Source organism: Lacerta agilis, chromosome 2, assembly GCF_009819535.1.
Source record: "Lacerta agilis isolate rLacAgi1 chromosome 2, rLacAgi1.pri, whole genome shotgun sequence".
Classification (NCBI taxonomy): Eukaryota; Metazoa; Chordata; class Lepidosauria; order Squamata; family Lacertidae; genus Lacerta; species Lacerta agilis.
The window spans coordinates 29,488,596-29,508,256 of NC_046313.1; the positions used below are offsets into that span (position 1 = coordinate 29,488,596).

The following is a 19,661-nucleotide window of genomic DNA, read 5'->3' on the forward strand; positions in this document are numbered from 1 at the left end:
CTATTCTTTCAAGAATGATTTTTTAAGCAAATCTGATTAATAATAATAAAAAGCGTGACAGCATGGCACATCTATCAGGCTAGTACCATAAAAACTCAGCATGATGCTGGTGTTGAGCAGGTAGCAAAATGTGTTTCCTATATATTGCACAAAAGCAGGCGTGTGTTGGGCAATACCAAGGGCAATTTGGGTTACATGCAAAAATAACTTAAAACTGTGGTGAACATGGTCACGATGGTCCTAATTATCCAGTTACAAACACCAAAAGAATATGGGTTTATATTCATTCTACTTGCTAACATAATATTAGGGAGTCCTTCACAAGCACACCAATTTATACAAAATCCTTCATATCCATGTGGATCTTTTCCATCCAGCTGGCACTATGCCGGAAGGAAAGCAATTAACGGGTGGGAAAGACCCACACATTAAGCCTCACCCACATGGCTCTGGTAATCTCACACGCAAAGACTGCAGCCACATCTGAGCTTGCTTCCACATGGCTGAATGTGTTTGTGTGAAGGGAGCCCAAGTCTTTGAAGGAGATGTCAAGTGGTGTGGGGGGGGGGGAGAGGGATAGTTGAATAGTTGCAGGATTGTTCTTGAGATGTCAGCCACCTAAACACTGGTTGATGATAGCCAACTGAGAAAAAGGGTAGGATTAAGTAATGGTGCCAGAATTATGGAAATGAAGATAAAAGGACAGTTCTGGACTGGGGGTGGTCAAAGCTGGGCTGAGAGCTAGATTAAAAATCCTTAATTCTTTAAGATTTAATGTTGCAAGTGGCAACAGAAGCATTTATGAATAAACAACACTGAGAAGAAACATGGAATGTGTATATTATGCAGGATTAGAGACAGTTGATATACCGGTAAGTCTTTTCCTGCCATTGCATGCAGTACACAGTTCAGGGCTTGCACATTTGAATCCTCCCTCTCCTTTGCTCCTCATATTCAGTGCATTGCCAAGTCCTATTGGCTCCCCCTTTTTACAACATTACGAAAAAAACAGTGGTTTCAAGCAAAACCTCTTGTTCATATTCACTGCCTGCGGTTGCAAAAACATTAGCCTGCTTCTACCTTTCTGTAGATCATCCCGATGATGCCTGTTCTCAGTCTCATCCCAGTAACAAAGCAGTACTGGAAATGCTGGTGAAGGATTATCGTCTGCAGCACGGCACAGGAAAACATCAAACCTGCAATCAGGTATCCCCACCATAAGGGAGCGCTTTTATTCTTAATGAAGCCAATTAACAGACTGAAACAAATAGACAACAAGGGGGAAGAAACAAAGAGATTAGTGGGGCAGAGCACAACACACTACTTATTCTTACCCACAGCGAAGTAGCAGCACTAACAATTCAAACCATTCTTCTGGGCACATGCCTAGAAGGCATAAGACCACCTCAAACATCTTATCAATTGTTTTCTCCCCTTCATTTTTCTACAGCAATCCAATTAAAAAATCTAAAATAAAAAATATTGTGGGAAATGGGGGAGGGGGAGGGGGAGAAAGACACCTGTATGTTGATTGGTGTTGTGTGTTGGTCCAATGGCATACCTGGATTTCACTGTGCCAGCATAGTGTGTAGAGGGGCTGAAAAGCTGAAGCAAGTTACAAGCTACATAGTACATGCAAGGCACAGTAAAATAGGGCCATCTCTATCATGAGGCAAAATGAAGCAACTGCCTCGGATCGTGATGGGAAATTTGTGCCTCCTCACAAAGCTCTCTGCTAGTCTGCCACAAAGATAGTCTGGCCACTTTCCTGTCTTCTATACTGTTTTCTAGCATCACCCCCTGCCCTCTTCTTCTGCACAGCCACTACCTGGAGATGCCGAGGACGCAATCATGAAGACAGATGCAGATCCTGCCTCAGGCAGCACAATGTCTTGTGCCAGCCCTGACTGGAAAGCATCCACACATGTAATCTTTGCACCTGCCAATCAACACACATACTGTAGATGAACTTTTGTGTGTTGCAGTTCAGAACTATTTTCCATGTGGAAACGCAAGTGTGAACTGGAAAGAAATATAGTGCAAGGAGGAGATACTACACCATTTAGTCATGTTAGCGATATGTCTAAATGAAAGCCTCCCTTGTTTCCCAATCAGTGTTCTTATGCAAAACTAGTAACACATGAAAACCCAATATGTATTTCCTCATTGACAGCCTTTCCCTATCAGACTGCCATTCTCTCCTGCGATTCCCCGCATCTGCTATGCAGACAGGCAAGGACTCAGCACAAGATAAAATAGGTGTCCCGCGACATGCAGGGACTGGAGTGCAGTAAATGGGAAAACCCCAAAAGCTTGCAGAAAGCATTAAACACCCTGTGGCACCTTAAAACTATTACCTTTTCTCTAGCTATTCACTAATGCAAGGTTTCCCAAAGTAGGGTTTCCAGCTATTTTTGGACTACAATTTCCATCATCCCTGACCACTGGTTCTGCTAGTTAGGGATGATGGGAGTCGTAGTTCAAAAAACAGCTGGAGACCCAAGTTTTGGAAACACTGTGCTAATGGATCGTGTGAAATGAACTTGAATGAGAGTGCGGAACTCACCTTAGCAAATTGGGGTTGACGAAAGACAACAGATCTTGTATTAATTTAAAGAAGGCGCCGATTGCAAAGTATGGGCCAAAGGTCCTGAATAAGGCTTTGAGAAAAGATGGTTCTTTCTGCTTTGTGTTACTACTTATCAGGATTTCTGTTTCCTCAAGGCCATCACCAACATGGTTCTCTATTTGGTTCGAGCTTTTTGTATAGGATATATCTTTTTTCCTAGGGGAACGGAAGACATTGTTAAAGTCAGCTGAAAAAGTTTGTTAGGAATGTTGACTCTCTTAAATAAATAGCAGTCTTTGGGCCTCAAATGTGGCCTTGCTTCTGTGAGAACTGTTAAGATATGTTTGTAGGATAGGGCCCCACATTTTAGTAGCCAAGAGCAGGGAGCAGTTTCCTCCATGAAAATAAAAGGGACCTCAGTTTAACGTACTGTCTGTGTTAAAACTGGTACTTTATTTAATAACTATGTTAAAGCTGCATATTTAAATTATAGTGACATAAGGCAGCACATTTGGAACCTCATTCGCAAATTAGTCGTATGAGATATTACCGGTACTATTACAGTCCCTCTGCTTGGTGTATTCAGAGGCAGAAATTTCCACATCAACCTATCAGATCAACTGATTTGAGTGAAGACTGGCCAGTTCATGTAGGAATGATTTAAGATTAAATTAGTTTTGTTTTACTTAAATAAAAAGCTGTAGTCTAAAGCTTTGGCTCGGGCAAATACAACCTTCAGCATCTGATAATTTCCCTTTCCTATTCAGCAAAATAATTATGATGATGATGACGACGACGACATACTTGCTTAGGAAAGCAGCCACATTTCAAACATCAACATTTTTTGGTTTTATTGTCTTTCAATAAATAAAACTAATGGCTTTACTCAGAAGAGACCAATTGAAATCAATGCACACGAGTAATTTAGGTCCATTGATTTCAATAGGTCTCCTCTGAGCTTAACTAATGTTGGACAACACCCACTAAATTATTTTGTTTAGTATTTTATGAATCAAAAAGCCCTGTTACCACTATAGCTATGGTTTTGCCATGCATCATCCAGTATTTTTACCCTGGTTATTTTATGTCTAACAGCCTCTTACTTTACAACAGTTTTGACTATCCTTTCACCGATTTTGCGCCCAACAAAACCAATATTCCAGCGACATTTCAAGACAAAGGCACAAATTAATGGAAGTCAGGTATTTGCCTGAATACGTGAAAGCTCAAAGTGTGAACCAGGGAGGGGTGGTGTTTGCGCCAGTCCCACACCACACACCTCTCAGTCCCTGCCCTTCCTCCTGTTGAATAGGGAAAGGCCCACAGGGATTTCTGTTCATGTTCACTTGAACGCAAATCGAACCCCTTCATATGATTGGGGAAACTTGTAAAGCAGAATCTCCCTCATCACATGGAAGCCCTGGGATCACCCAACATCCCCACTCACTATAGCTTAGCTTAATTCACGACAAAACATCAACAGTGACCTGATCTTCTCTCTCCCCCCCCCTGGTGTGCTCACATAAAGAGAGAGCTGGTGTAGGGGTGATTTCAAACAAATGATCCACTATGTGCACAACATGCATTCTGAGGTGGAAGGGGCTGTACTATGTGTCTTATCAGGTATGTATGAGATGGCTTATGAGCCATACATAGCTGAGTGATTCAGCTTACCAGTTATCTTTCCGGATAAGATAAAACCTCAGACACAGTGCTATTTACAGAGATAGAGAGCATTTATCCTCAGTGTTTTTATTTTATTAATGTTCTGCCTTCTGCTTTGCATACAGGCGAGTTTAAGAACATTTCACATAATGAAGGCATTTGTCCCTGTGGGATCAGAGAGACAAAACCTGTGGGTCATTTTAATCTATATACAGTATGACAATTTGTATAATAAGCCCAGAAAGAAGCTGATTCTTCGTTTACCTGGAAGACCCACTGAAATTAGGCTATCTCTTGTTTAAATTCTTACATTACTGAAAATGTAGCTAATTTCTTCCTATCTAAAATATAAATTAAGAGCCAGATGGTAAAGCAGGAACTCCCTTTTGGCTCCTCTGTGAATATCAGCATTTTTATTATAGTTATGCTGTTTGCATCCCCTTTAATTGGTCTGTGACCATAACAGATAAGTCATCATCTCTCTGCTAAGAAATGTTTGTAGTATGTGACCTAGTTTAGATTTAAAACATAAAGTAGCTTTCTGCATTTTAACACTAGCAGCCTCATACCAGGCGTGGCTCAGAATTTCTAAGAAACAAAATCAGCACAGTTTTGAAATCAATGGTTAAAATCAGAGCAGTTTTGAAATCAATGGTTAAAATCAGTTCAGTTTTGAAAGGTTCAGCTGTCCAACTTCATTGTATCCAAACACAAGACAAAAACCTGCACCTTGATCTCAGGAAACACATGCAAAAATAGGTTATGATATCTTAAGAGGTGTCCAGTTCACAGTGAACAAACAACTTTCCAAAATATAGAGGCTGAATCAGAGAGGGCAAGAGTTACACTTTCAATTGAAATCCAAAGAATGATATGAAAGCATGACAAGGCATACACACATGTAAATGAGAATACAGAAAACCTATGCAGTGTGCCAGATGGTTAGTATGGAATTAGGTGTCACTGAGAGATGCTCAACTAACATACTTCGGTCTGTACCATCTGTTTCTTCTTGGTTCAATGGCAGGTGGCTACACTAAAATAACTTTTTTGGCTCCTAAGAGCAGAGCAGACCCTTGAAACTTTCTGATGGAAAATTATGTGTACACTGACAATTCCTGCTCTCTCTCTCTCTCTCATTGCTCTTTATTATATGTATGCCCAGTTCTTATGCATTTAGCTTCAGTAATTCAATTCTCTTTTTAATGCATTAGACGGATAATCCTAATGCAAACCCTAACCCTCTCCAAAAAGCCACATGAACATGGTGGTGGGTATTCCACAACCATTCCATGCAAGTATGGGTTTGTTCTGAGAATCTCAGCTTTCCAAAGGGATCCCACACAACCCAGACTCAGTGAGATATTTCTTCTGAGAAAGAGACATGGAACACCTTGTGGGGAACAGCAGCACAACTGAGGAGCTGGAAGAACCCACACTAGTCCCGAGGCAGCCTGATAACCCCTCCGACCGCATCCCAAGCCCCATCTTCATCTTCTCCACCGTCACTACCTGGGTCTCAAGAGCAAAGGCAGCAGCAGATCCAATGGGAAACCAGGAGCTGGCACAGGAATGAACAAGTGTCCACTCCGGAAAAGGGAGATCCCACTGTAAATAATCACCCAGCAGTGGAAGAGGAAGAGAAGAAGCTGGCAACAAGGATCTATCTCTTCCAGTTCTCCTCTAATCTCTTGCTGGGTCAACAGCTCATTTGTTCAACTCCAGCTCCCACACAAGATCCTGGGGGCCTGGACACGGTTTCTCGCCCCCCCAAAAAAAGTTCTTGTCTTTATTATTATTAAGATAATTTTGAAAGTGTGATAGAAAACGCAGGTAAAATGTGACACTAGAATGGGGCTTGATCACTGGTTGTTCTGAGATAGACTTCCAGTGCCTTGAGGTTCCTTGCCTCATCCTTTGATTAGCAAAAGCATAACAAATTATGCAAAATATGCAAAATAAGCAAACATACGCACATTAGCTTAACATATGCATTTTGCATAGTTATCATCATTTATCATTTATGTAGGCTGCAATATATATATATATGAGCACATTACGATGGCACACAATTTTGGTGATTTTCTAAAGCACAGTTAAAAAGCAAGAGTTTATGCTCAAAAGGGAGAGTCTAAGAGTGACTTATTAAGGCAAAGCCAACTTACTGTTGCACTTCCTGATTTTGCTTATCCCACTCTTTCTGCAGCTTCTGTACTATCACTTCAGATTTATCATCCGGATTCAGAGACCATAAATCTTTATCTTCAAGAGGCTTCTTATATCCCTGGATTGCCATACTGTATTGTTAAAAAAAAAAAAACAAAGGACGTTGGTAATCAGTTTGGACACACAATTCAACCTTTCCGAAGAGAGTACTGCAGTGTTACGCTTAATGTGGAAAGGCCTCTACAGACAGTGCACGGGCGCACGCACACATTTAATTCCTCCCTCCTCCACACTAGACATCCAGGACAACCTACCCAGCTACTGGATGGTAAAGGCTGTTGTACATTTCCCTGCCCCACATCACATGCTGCTATCTGTGGGGTGGGGATGGGGGACATGCACAATGCTGCGGATACAGGAAAATTGTTCTGGAAGTAACAGGTGGGGAGGTGGGAAATAAATGCATATTTGCCGTTCGAAGCAATGGCCATGTGTTTAACATAAAATGAATTTCTGATCTCACAGCATGTACAAAGGGGTGATCAAAGATGAGTAAAGCCAAGTTTTTCTATTAAAGGGTGAGCTCTGCTTCCCATCCACTCTCCAATGTTCACCTCAGTAATGACACACATATACCGTGTTTCTCCTAAAATAAGACACCAACAAAACACAGTATGGCTTATTTTCAGGGGGTGTCTTATTTTAACCACGTTGCATCAGTACGCTGCATAGCCACGCCTCTCCAGGCTGTTTTAACGGGAGGTGCCGTGTCACTATAGCTTATTTTTGGGGTATGGCTTCTTTTTGGGGAACGGCTTATATTTCGCAAATGCATAGAAATCCTGCTATGGCTTATTTTATGGCTATGTCTTATTTTAGGAGAAACACGGTAGCATCTGGATGCACCAGCGTCCTGCCCTCCTCCTCAATCCTTCAAGCAGGCAGTCCACTTTGTTTTTCTATCTCTCTCCCCACCCCCATCCACACCAACACCTTGCTTGTATTTTTGCTCAACACCCTTTACAAGTGCTCTGAGAAGCAGAGGAGGTGGCTTTGTGGCTGTCACAAGGCATAACTAATCAGCACTGTGCACAGCCCTGCCCCCAAAAGGAAGGATGTCGCTTCATGATTGACACAAACACTGGCCAGTCAGTGCTGTGCTTTGGTTTTCTGATGCAAACCAAAATAAAAGGTTTTCCCTGAGTTCGATCCAGGAGTAAAGGTGGTAAGTGCACAAGATGAGGTTAGCACATTTTCAAAGCGGTTTCACCATGCAAATAGAGTGGACGCTCGGGTTGCGAACATGATCTTTGTGGGAGGCACATTCGCAACCTGCAGCGCCGCATCTGTGCATGCGTGGGTTGTGATTCAGCACTTTTACGCGTGCACAAAGTGCGATTTAGCACTTTTGCACATGCGCGAGAGCCGAAACCCAGCAGTAACCCATTCCGGTACTTCCAGGTTTGGTGCGGTGCGCAGCCCGAAATTGAGCAACCTGAAGCGGCCGTAACCCGAGGTATGACTGTATTGTATGTCTGGTACTAGAACTTCAACTCCATCACACTTTTTAGCACTTCCTTGATGCCTCTAATATTATCCCACTATAAATGTCTGCTGTGCTTTGCCATCACCTTGGGCACCCTCAAAATCCTGTCTAATCTTTGGCATAGGTAAAGGTAAAGGGACCCCTAACCATTAGGTCCAGTCGTGTCCGATTCTGGGGTTGCGGCGCTCATCTCGCGTTACTGGCCGAGGGAGCCGGCGTACAGCTTCCGGGTCATGTGGCCAGTATGACTAAGCCCCTTCTGGCGAACCAGAGCAGTGCACGGAAACGCTGTTTACGTTCCCACTGGAGCGGTACCTACCGGTATTTATCTACTTGCACTTTGACGTGCTTTCGAACTGCTAGGTTGGCAGGAGCAGGGACCGAGCAACAGGAGCTCACCCCGTCGTAGGGGATTTGAACCGCCGACCTTCTGATCAGCAAGCCCTAGGCTCTGTGGTTTAATCCACAGCGCCACCCGCGTCCCTACAATCTTTGGCATAATACATTACTAATTGTATTGGCAAACAAGAGGTTCTGTGGCAACTCTGTTCACATACTTTCATTTATTACACTGGTGATATCCACAAACATAAGGGTGTTTAGTGGCTGAACCTTGACAGTAGCCAACCTTAAATGCATTTTTTTTTCCTGGCTCCCCGCTCCTGCTTTTCCCACATGGCAACAAGATCACTACTGACGTCAATGTAACTGCTGCTGTCAGGGATGTTAAATAGCTCTCTGTTGACCTCTTGTCCTCCTGCAGAAACTCAACTGAATTTGGGAACTGACTACAAATGCTACAAGTTCACCCATCTCTCTTTAAGTGGAAAAACTAGGACAAAATGATTTAAATCTTGGTAGGAAACTGGCATTTTAAGTTGACATCAAACAACTATCCAACCTCTGCAAACAGAATTGTTAACGCTTGGAAGTCTCCAGATATTAACTATTTTCCTTGAGGCCTTAGTTTTTCATCCATGCATTTGCCATTTGCAGCAAAGGAGGCAGCTGAGCCTCCTGTTGCTAGGTGGAAAGTCCTCTATTCAATTTCTAAGTGGGAATCTCTACGGGACGATGTGGCGCAATGAATAGGCTGCTCGGTTCAGAACTAGGGAGAATTCAACGTGGTCTTCCTTTTTAAAAGTGAGCCAACCTAATATGCATCTCCTGGATTAATATGCAGAATGGAAAGTAATCATCATTAAGATTTTGCACTTATCTAAAATTCTGTGATATGGTTTTTGGCTTTAAAAAAGCAGCCATCATCACAGGCCTGGCAAATCTGGAACTACACTTGACAAACCAATGACAGCAATATACTTTACTATGATAATAACTTTCATTTTTGTTTCTTTCTTTTGTAGCCCAGACTTTATTACTCAGCCCATACAGTAAACATGCTTGACTTTTTTTTTTTAAAGGGACAGAAAGTGGGTGGGTTTCTGGGGTGAAAGACTTTCGCCATCCCATCCACCATTGCACCCATTGATGATACACTTTTGACTTTAAATGCTATCCCCGGAACATAACTCTCACATAAGTTGGGAGTCTCCTGTATTAAAATACAATTTTTGTACAGTTTTTTTTCCTTTTTTAAATCACAGATTAATGTGGAAATCAGATGGAAAAGACTTATGAATGAAAATGTGCAAATTGCCTTTCAGAACTCTATTCTCAGCCCTGTTTTTTTTAACAATTATTGATGTCTTCTAATTGCAAAGAGAACCTTGAAGATAAAAGCTTAGATTCCCCCCCCCCTAAATGGCAAAATAACCCTCCTCAACCTTGCACAAAGTATGGCTTATTAAACTAATCTCCCTCTTCCTTGGAGAGGGGGAAAATGCCCTCCCCCTTAAAAAAAAGACCTTTTTTGGAGAGCTGAAGGTTGACAAAGATTTGTTTCATCATGTTACACACGAGACTCAAGTTTCTTTTCCTGCTGCACAGTAAGAATAATAAAAAACACCCTATAAAATATGATTCCAACAGGAAATGAAACCTGAACCTTAATTGCCAATTCAAACATCACTGTGCAAGTTGTTCACAGTGTTAGCCAGCGTTTCCAAACCTGGAATTAAGCACACAGCACTCCAGTTTCCCATCTGTGAACTTAGCTGCTGTCTCACACTTCCTGCACCTCAGTTCTGAAAGGTGATCTACACTGGGGATGGGCAGACTTGAAGCTTGCTGCAACTACAGTACTTCATTTTCTGCTAGAATCCTGAGATCCACCAACCAGCCCATTGCGCAAAGGAAATGTATTTAGGACCAAAGCATTCTGAGCCCAGGAATTTGTTCTGAGTACTTTTGTCAACCTCTACTCTAATAAGCACAAAACATCTGGGTGTAGGGTAGAGGGAAGAGCATGAATGAATGCTGTATTGTATAGGAATGTAGCTAGGCAACCAAGAGCACGAGGGGAATCTCTTGTACGGATGCCACTTCAATATTGCTTTCAGCAAAATAGAGGATATCAGCGAGAGCTCAGTAACGCTTACCTTGTAAACCACCAAAATGTGATCTTCGAAAGAAAACCAGAATTTAACTCTGGACAGGGATTCTACAATAAAAAGTTGAAGACGTGAATTTGATTTTTTTAAAAAAAATCCAATATTTTAGTCAAAGCTTTTGTACCCAAAGACTACCATGCATTCAAAATCATTTGGGGATATATCCTGGGATGTATATATTAAGGATGTGCTGGAACTCCTGCCAATTTCCTGCTCCCAACCACCTTCCCCCAGCTCTGAGCAGGCTATGGCTGGATTTCACAATCTGATCTCAACAAATCCTGCTAATAGCAGACATAAAAGCAAGGAGTGGGTGTGCGTTTTAGCTATTACCAGATAGCAAACACAGGGGATCCTTGCTGATGGAGCAGCAAGGCGAGTGGGGGGGTGGGGGGAGAGAAGACGCAGGGCAAGACAATAGAGAGCCTCTCTGTCCTGCTGCCAGCAGACTTTATTAAGACCAGATTGTGGCAGAATGGAAGGAAAAGCTTTTCTCTTACTGCAGAATCCAGTGTCAGCTTTCAGGCCATATGAAAATAAGATATGGTTGGGCCATTCTTTCGCACACAGCCAGCTACTACGGTAATTGTCACACAAAGAGACAAACATCCCAAAATCCCACCACCACCAAAAATCAACTATTTCACCATGCTGCTGTCTCAATTTCTGCCCTCTCCCTCCACAATGCCCTTTTAGCACATAAATTAGCACCTCATGAAGTACAGCCCTCTCACACATGGCTTCTTCAAAACAGGCTACCAGCGAGTCCAAACTCACACCATGCCTGCTTCTGGGTTGTGGATAGGGAGCAGGTTGTCATGGTGCTGGATTTGGTACATGCAGCCTACAGTTGTTGATGTCTAAGGTAAATACTTTCCTTAAACATATAGTCCAGAGGCAGAACCCTAATCAGAGACACTTAAGGTGAGATGTAGTATACAACTGGCTTGTTCCAAGACACATTCCAGGAGAATCAGAGGATGTGGACACGCATTCTTAAATTAGCTTGGTTGCTGATCACAGCTCATGAGAAACTATGGAAGGCAGTCACTGGAGGACTTACTTACAGGGTCTAAGTTAACTGGAGAGAAAAATGGAGGCTTTTCTTTAAGACACGAAAGAACCAACTCTACGAGGATCAGTGCCAAGTATAGATAAAATGTGATAATCCGAAATCTGTCTTCCATCGGGTTCTAGGGAGAGACACAAGATTTTGAGTCAATACACAAGGAAAGTGTTCTTCACTAAAGGCGCAGGGAAAGGTTAAATGGTTAATGAAAGGGGGAAAGTTAATGAGGTCAAAGGAGAAATTGGGTAAAACAACAGACAAATATAGTGCTGTATGTATATGCTCCCCTTCAGGAAAAAAACAAATTATTTAATCAACTCATGGGGTGAAACACTGACGCTGTCTCCCAAGGACATTGATGAGGAAAAAGACCATTACAGTAATAGAATATTATTATTATTAAAAACAAATATTTAATATTTCAGGTGGCTATTAAGTGCAACGCCTAATAAAACTATTTAGGATCCTGTGTGATAATAAGTCTTGCTGTTTCCCCGTGGAATCAACTGCAATCCCCACCCTCTTCCTTTGTGAAGAAGTATGGAAGATCCTGCCTTCTGGGCTAGAAATCTGAGCCTCAAGGCCTCCCCATTTGGCCTGCAAGGGCATTTCATCCAAGCCATGGTCACCTGCCCTGCACCTGATGTCAAGTGCTTCCCAGGTGCCAAGCGTGGGGTTTGCAAAGCCCCTTGCCCAATTTTCCCCAAGCACCCATCAACCAGTTGATTGTTTGACGTTTGGAAAGGGTGGGGGAGCAGCGACATTGTCCAATGGCATTCGTGGTGTCACTCCATGCCCACTGGTGTGAATGAAATTTAACATGACATGCCAGTATATTGGTCAAAAAGTCACAGTTCCCTAACACAACAGGTGAAAGGAACAATAGAAAATGGGACAGGAGTGCCAACATTATAATCAGGAGAACTAATGCAATATTCTGCCATGTCTGAAGGCACCCTTGGGACTACAACTCCCATCAGCCCCAGCCAGAGCAGGCTGGGGTTGACAGATGTTGTAGTCCGAAACATTTGGAGGACAGCAGAGTGGTGAAGGTTGTCATAGACATTCTGGATAGATGGCTCCCACCTTGTTTGAATTGAGTTATTCTCTGATTCACTGCTGGGCAAAATTCAAGGTGCTGATTTTAATCTTTAAAGACCGAAATGGCTTGGGACTTGGATTCCTTAAATACTGCCCATTATGTTCCACCCTGCATGCTTCATTCAATGTCTGAGGCCTTGTTCCAAGTAGCACTGCTGAATGAGATATGGCAGACAGCCACTAAGACCAAGCCCATTTTAGCAGTTAAACCCACTTTATGGAATGCCTTCCTTAAGGAAGTTTGCCAGGCTTTGATACTTTATTATTTCAGGCAGTTGGCCAAAACACGGCTGTTTCAGAAGGCTTTTAGATGATTAGCTTCCCTAGATTTTGTTGCTCTAGCTTTGTTACCTCAAATGATTGATGATGTTTTGTTTGTGGTGTGGTGACGATACTGTATTTATTTAATGCGTTGCATTGTTTTTCATTAAGTGAGCTGCTTTAAGTTCACTTTGTAAGGAAAAGTGGGGTGTAGGTCACTAAAGAAATAAACACAGAAATTAAATCTGAACACACCGATTTTCATTCCAATATCTCCTTTCAAAGACACATAAGATGTGAGACCTCCCTATCTTCCTGCCTTTACAGAGGAGCTTGACTTTCCTTCCTTTTCTCTGAGAAGAGGAAACACTCCGCTCTGCGGTGCACTGTCCCCATAGCCTCCACTCACATTCACAGTCCATTAGCTTGCCTTTATTTTTATTTAGCATTGTGTGAATGTCCCTGTCTTGGTGTTTTGGAAGAGGCAGGCAGCAGAAAGTAACACAAGCTGCTCCACCCTTAACTCCAATTAGATCTACCTATCCCCACAAACAGAGTGTCAAGCCATCTCCCTCCCTCCCTCCCTCCCTAAATACTAATTTTGGGAAAATATGTCATAAATATACACATCCTGGATAACACAAGACACATCCCATTTACCTGAGCTGCAGTACCAATGATCTTGGACCGTAAAGGGCTCACAGCACACAGCACACACAAGAACCAGAAGACGATGAGAACTCCTGAGGACTGAACTCCATGAAGCCTCTCATACTGGATGAGCAACATGGCTAACAGCTGCAGAGAAAGTAAAGGGGGAACACATGGATTACAGCTGTGAACGAATGAATGCCTCTCTTATCTCTTATCTTGGTTTAAAAGCCTGGATCTGAAACACTGCTGTTGGTTTGTTTGTTCTTCCACTTCCATCGGCCTCATGCACACCATTCATTAAAAAGCGCTACGGTACCACTTTAAACACTCTATTCCTTTCACAGAGCTACAATACCCAGAGTCCTCTGTGAAGCGGGGTTGACTGTTAAACCACTCTGAAAACTGTAGGTCTGTGAAAAGAATAGGGCTGTCCTAACAACTCTCACCATCCTTAATGAACTACAGTTCCCAGGAATCCTTGGTGGAAGCAATGACTGTTTAAAGTGCCATAATAGTGCTTTAAATGTATGGCATGAATGTGGCCATAGTTTCCTTCCTTCTCCCCACCAAAAAAAGGGCTTTGCTTCAGAACTAGATAACAGCATAATTATATAAAAAATAAGGAAACAGCTTGTTTTTTTCTCATCCAGGAAGACATGGCTATTGCCTTTTAACTCAGATGTCCTGCATTTGTGTTTTCATGTTCGTTTCCATTATACAACCTTTAGATTTCATAGAGGCTCACTGAAAATATTATTTGCTTTCTTGCCACAAAGGCAAGGAAAAACTTTGTGCAGTGCAGAACAGTAAAAATCTCCCCTCCTCCTTTGCTTATATGCAGAATTCTCCAATGCTGACTTTTAAAACACGAAGAGAAATAGACAGTATTAACTAGATGGAAAAATTATACCCTTTATGGATATGATTGCTTCTTATTATCATCCAAAGTATTATTTTGTTCAGAATTTGGCTGCTGTTTCAGAACTGTTGATTTTGTGCAATCCAAGATAATATGACACATTGTCATATAACAGTAGCCCTGAGAACTCCACAGATAAATAAGAGGATGAAGAATGGCAAAAGCAATTTGCAACGCACATCTTCTACCTTCTGCCGAAGTTCTGTCTGCCTCCTCTATCTCAAGGCCTTAGCTCAGTGACAGAGAAATTGCTTTGAATGCGGAAGGTCCCTGGTTCTACCTCAGACACCTCAAGATAAGGCTGGAAAAGACTCCTTTCTGAAACTCTGGAGAGTTGCTGCCAGTCAGTGTAGACAGTACTAAGCTAGAGGGACCAATGGCCTGACTCAGTATAAGGCAGCTTCCTATGTTTTCCCATAATAATTGCCACCATTCTCTCTACTAAATTTGCTGCTGATAAATGAACAGTCAATTCCACAGCCATCTCTGGGATTCTAAGAGGCAGCCATGCCTGATCTAAGAAAATTAATTCACATCACGTTTCAACATCAGCATTGACCCCCACGCAATCAATAACATCAACAGAAAGGCATACTAACCATTGTGACGCCAACAAGTAAGGGTGTAACAAAATATACAGGTGCTGGGGTTCTGCTCTGAACAATTCCATGGAAAGCATAGAAGAGATTGGCCCAGCAAATACACCAAAGAACAAAAGCAAGGACCTTCAAGAGAGAGAGAAAATAAATTCATCTGCAAGAATAGCAATGTATTCAGTCAATGTACGTATTCAAAGAGCATTTATACTGCAGTATCCTTGCACGTTAGCCATAAAAATTACTAGTCCCTGCCTACCCACACCTACACATGGCAGTTGTTTGTACAATGTTGATGGCCAGAAGAGGAGAAAGAATTATAGAATCATAGAGTTGGAAGAGATTCCCCAAGGGCCATCTAGTCCAACCCCCTACAATGCAGGAATCTCAACTAAATCACCCATGACAGATGGCCATTCAACCTCTGCTTAAAAACCTCCAGTGAAGGAGACTTCACCACCTCTCATGGGAGTCTGTTCCACAGTCGAATAACTGTCAGAAAGTTCTTCTTGGTGTTTAGTCAGAATCTCTTTTCTTGTAACTTGTAGTACGTTTCCGGGCACAATTCAAAATGTTGGTGCTGATTTTTAAAGCCCTAAAAGACCTTGGTCCAGTATATCTGAAGGAGCATCTCCACCCCCATTGTTCTGCCCGGACATTGGTCCAGTGCCGGGAGCCTTCTGGTGGTTCCCTTGCTGTGAGAAGCCAAGTTACAGGGGGCCTTCTTGGTAGTGGCACCCGCCCTGTGGAACGCCCTCCCACCTGATGTCATAGAGAAAAACAACTACCAGACTTTTAGAAGACATCTGAAGGCAGCCCTGTTTAGGGAAGCTTTTAATGTTTAATAGACTATTGTATTTTAATATTCTGTTGGAAGCTGCCCAGAGTGACTGGGGAAACCCAGCCAGATGGGCGGGGTATTATTATTATTATTATTTCATGCCCTACCCTCCAGAGCAGGAGAAAACAAGCTTGCTCCATCCTTCATGTGACAGACCTTTAGGTATTTGAAGATGGCTATCTATCTCCTTTCAGTCTCCTCTTTTCCTGGCTAAACATACACAGCTCCTTCAACTGTTCCTCATAAGGCTTGATTTCCAGACCCTTGATCACCTTGGTTTCCCTCCTCTGCACATGTTCCAGCTTGTCACCATCGTTCTTAAATCATGGTGCCCAGAACTGGACACGGTATTCCAGATATGGTCTAACCAAGGCAGAATACAATGGGACTATTACTTCCCTTGATCTGGCCACTATGCTTTTGTTAATGCAGCCTAGAATAGCATTAGCTTTTTTTGCTGCTGTATCACACTTTTGACTCAATTTAAGCTTGTGGTCCACTAAGACCCCCAGATGCTTTTCACACGTACTACTGGCAGTCCAGATGTCCCCCATCTTATATTTGTGCACCTGCTTCTTCCTGCCTAAGTGCAGAGGGGGGGGGGAATGCACAGGTTTGCAACCATATACTTTCTTGCTGCCCAGCCAAAGGTGATTCGTACTTGCCATAGCCTTCTGGCAATTGGCTATTCACAAGCTTGTCTTAGAGTACCAATATCCCATGCCAAGGCATATGAACAATGAGTGGGGGCATGCCTGCACCAGGAAAATCACAGGGCAGATGGTTTGCTATTGCACATTTTGCGCAATATTTTTGCAAGTCCCATATCAATGACAGTGGTGTGATGTTCCATCTGCTTGCAGTACGAAGGAAACTATTTGTGTTGCCATTCACTCTGGATGTCCCCTCCAACACAAGAGAAGGAAAGCACACAGTCAGGGTGCCAGTGCTCGGTATTGCTTGTGACGACAAAAGGCAAAACTCCCCCCTTGCAAACATACATCACTCTGTAAATTTTAAACCTTCTGTTGGTTTAGGAGCTTAGCACATATGCTGGCTTTGGTACCAGAGCATTTATTTAGAAATGGCAAATGGCAGTGAGGTTGTATCTTTGTTACAACCCATTATTTCGTGAATTTCTTTTACAGTGGTACCTCAGGTTACATACAATTCAGGTTACATAGGCTTCAGGTTCCATACTCTGCTAACCCAGAAATAACGCTTCAGGTTAAGAACTTTGCTTCAGGATAAGAACAGAAATCGTGCTCCGGCGGCGCAGCAGCAGCGGGAGGCCCCATTAGCTAAAGTGGTGCTTCAGGTTAAGAACAGTTTCAGGTTAAGAACGGACCTCCAGAATGAATTAAGTACGTAACCAGAGGTACCACTGTAATTGTTTCCACTTCTTAGCGGGCTGTATATTTTTATTCTCTTGAGTTGAAGGGCACATCCAAAGTGAATGGAGGCAAAGCGGTTTCACGTGTTCACAATGTTCAAATATCACCTGCTGAAAATCAACATGGTCAGATGGTGCTCTTTGTGGATTGCTTAAGGGAAGTCATGAGACGTTAAATTTGCTGTGAGCTGGAAGCGCATTGTTTCAGTACCGCTTTAAAAATCTATAGAGATTTGGCTGTTGACTTCAATAAATGATGGGCTGCATCCATCTAATAAACTGAATAGATTCCTTCCTCTCTTGAATTTATAACCCTGTCCAATCACATGAAACTCGGCAGAACACAAAAGTAACACCTGGGTCAAGAGATTTTCTTAATTATAAGCAACAATGCCACCAAAACAGAACTCTCTCCCCGCCCCCCAGAAGATAGCTGAGATTAAAATCCAATTTAAAATGCATGCCCGTCACTTAATCATCCAAACGATTGCTTCCAAAAGTGGGAAAAGATCTTTAGCAGCAAAAATGGATAGCTGCACAGAGTGATGAACTGCAGTAGTGGAGTGTGCGCTGCAGCAGAGCTACCCTCCCGACAACAGCGTTGCTGCTGCTTACCTGGATGGGGTTAGGCAGTGGCAGAAAGGTCAGGTCAGTCAGAGTGCTGTGGGGAGGGAAGCACTGCTGCCAATGCAGTGCTCCCACTGGTATATGTGTGCAGCCCTGACTTTGCTGCCATGCTACCCCCATCCAGGTAAGTGCCAGTGATACCAGGTTGGGAGGGTGTTTCCACCTCACCACATGACCTGCTTACGGATGAACTTGGGAATGTTGAGTGAAAGGAGGAAGGCTGTCTAAAGAACTAGTAAGTGTGCAGAGTCTGGGAGACCATAACTCAGAAAATAAGGAGTCTAGCTGCCTACCCAAGAGGCAGAAGCTTCCCCCATTTTCTCCCAGCCCCACCCAGAACCAGTTTCCTTCTTGAGCCTTTGGAAGGGGGTCTGCTCATGCTTTTGGAAGGGCTGCAGCTCAGTGGTAGAGCACATGCTTTGCAGGTTCAATTCCTGGCAGCTGTAGGAAATGCTCCCGCCTGAAACCCTGCGTCAACAGTACCCATCTAGAGGGACCATGAGTCTGATAGGTATGAGGCAGCTTCCTAGGTTCCTTTTGGGTTTTTTTTGGTTTTGTTTTTTTTTTAAAGAGCAAAAAGCTGCATTCCTCACCTTTGGGTCCCTAGATGTTGTTGGACTACAACTCCCATCATTCCTAGCCAGCATGGCTAGTGGTCGGGGTGATGGGAGCTGTAGTTCAAGAACATCAGGGGACCCAAGTTTGAGGAAGGCTTCATCAGAGCAGTAAGTCTATCTTTTTCATAAAGACAAATTCCATGCTTCAAAAACTTATCTGACAGTTCAAGGGTAATTTGCAGATTATCACAATCTTGTTATTTCATGACATTTTGAACGGAGGGCATATGATTAAGGTTTCTTTTCCTAGCCATTTCCTCTCATTTGGCACAAAACTCTGCCCTTATTTGCAGAGTGTGTGTGTGTGTGTGTGTGTGTGTGGGCCACATCTTACCGTTTTAAACCTGCTCAGCACAGACAGTACAATGTAGCCTCGGTTGTTGCATTTTAGATAAAGGAGATACAAAGGCAAGATGCACCAAAGATAGAAGCACGGGATCCACGCCACAACAGTCATCTGGAAACATGGTGTTAGGTCTGGGTTGTCAGTGTGCAGCGTAAGGTTGGGTTCCTGGAAAGGATAGGGAAAGTATTAGTGGTTACGACAGGGATATGGACTGCTCCAAGCCTCTATCACAAATCAGCAAAGAGCTGAGTGACTCTGACATGTTTTCCCCCAAAAGGAAATGCAAAGCCAAATATCCGAGCATTTAACGCCCTCTGAGCCTACTTGTATCATAATGCAACAATTCACCATATCAGCCCACATTCCCTAATGCAACACAATGCACTCTTTCATTTCAGCCTGACACACATGATAACCTCCTGCCTTTTCATATCTCTGAGTGGAACTAGTTACACTCTCTCTCTCTCTCTCTCTCTCTCTCTCTCATGTGCAGCTGACTGCCTCTGCCACTTAATAAGTACCATAATATGAAGCCAGCTTGTGGGGTGGGAGGGGGTGCCTTAAACGTTTTTTTCTCGCCCTAGTGGAAGACTATTCAAGGTCTTTCTTCAGCATCCAGAGCATATTGTAATATCACAGTGAGATGGAGACCTATGAAGATCCTCAGATAATGCTAACTTCTGGCACTTATTTTATTTTCATCATTTATTACATTTATATCCGACCGTCCCTTCAAAGAGATGCACGTGGTTCTTCCAATCTCCATTTTATCCTCACAACA

General features: G+C 42.9%; 1 protein-coding gene across 1 annotated transcript in view; it reads right to left on the minus strand.

The window, feature by feature from the left end:
* ABCC3 (ATP binding cassette subfamily C member 3) overlaps positions 1-19,661 on the minus strand; it is a 67,530-nt gene that overhangs the window by 32,690 nt on the left and 15,179 nt on the right. Inside the window, exons 2-9 of the mRNA XM_033139193.1 lie at positions 18,869-19,045; positions 15,060-15,185; positions 13,548-13,685; positions 11,524-11,649; positions 10,445-10,506; positions 6,400-6,531; positions 2,567-2,785; positions 1,081-1,258 (exon numbers count right to left, since the gene is read on the minus strand). Coding sequence (XP_032995084.1) covers positions 1,081-1,258; positions 2,567-2,785; positions 6,400-6,531; positions 10,445-10,506; positions 11,524-11,649; positions 13,548-13,685; positions 15,060-15,185; positions 18,869-19,045 — 1,158 coding nt within the window. The remainder of the gene's footprint in view (positions 1-1,080; positions 1,259-2,566; positions 2,786-6,399; positions 6,532-10,444; positions 10,507-11,523; positions 11,650-13,547; positions 13,686-15,059; positions 15,186-18,868; positions 19,046-19,661) is intronic.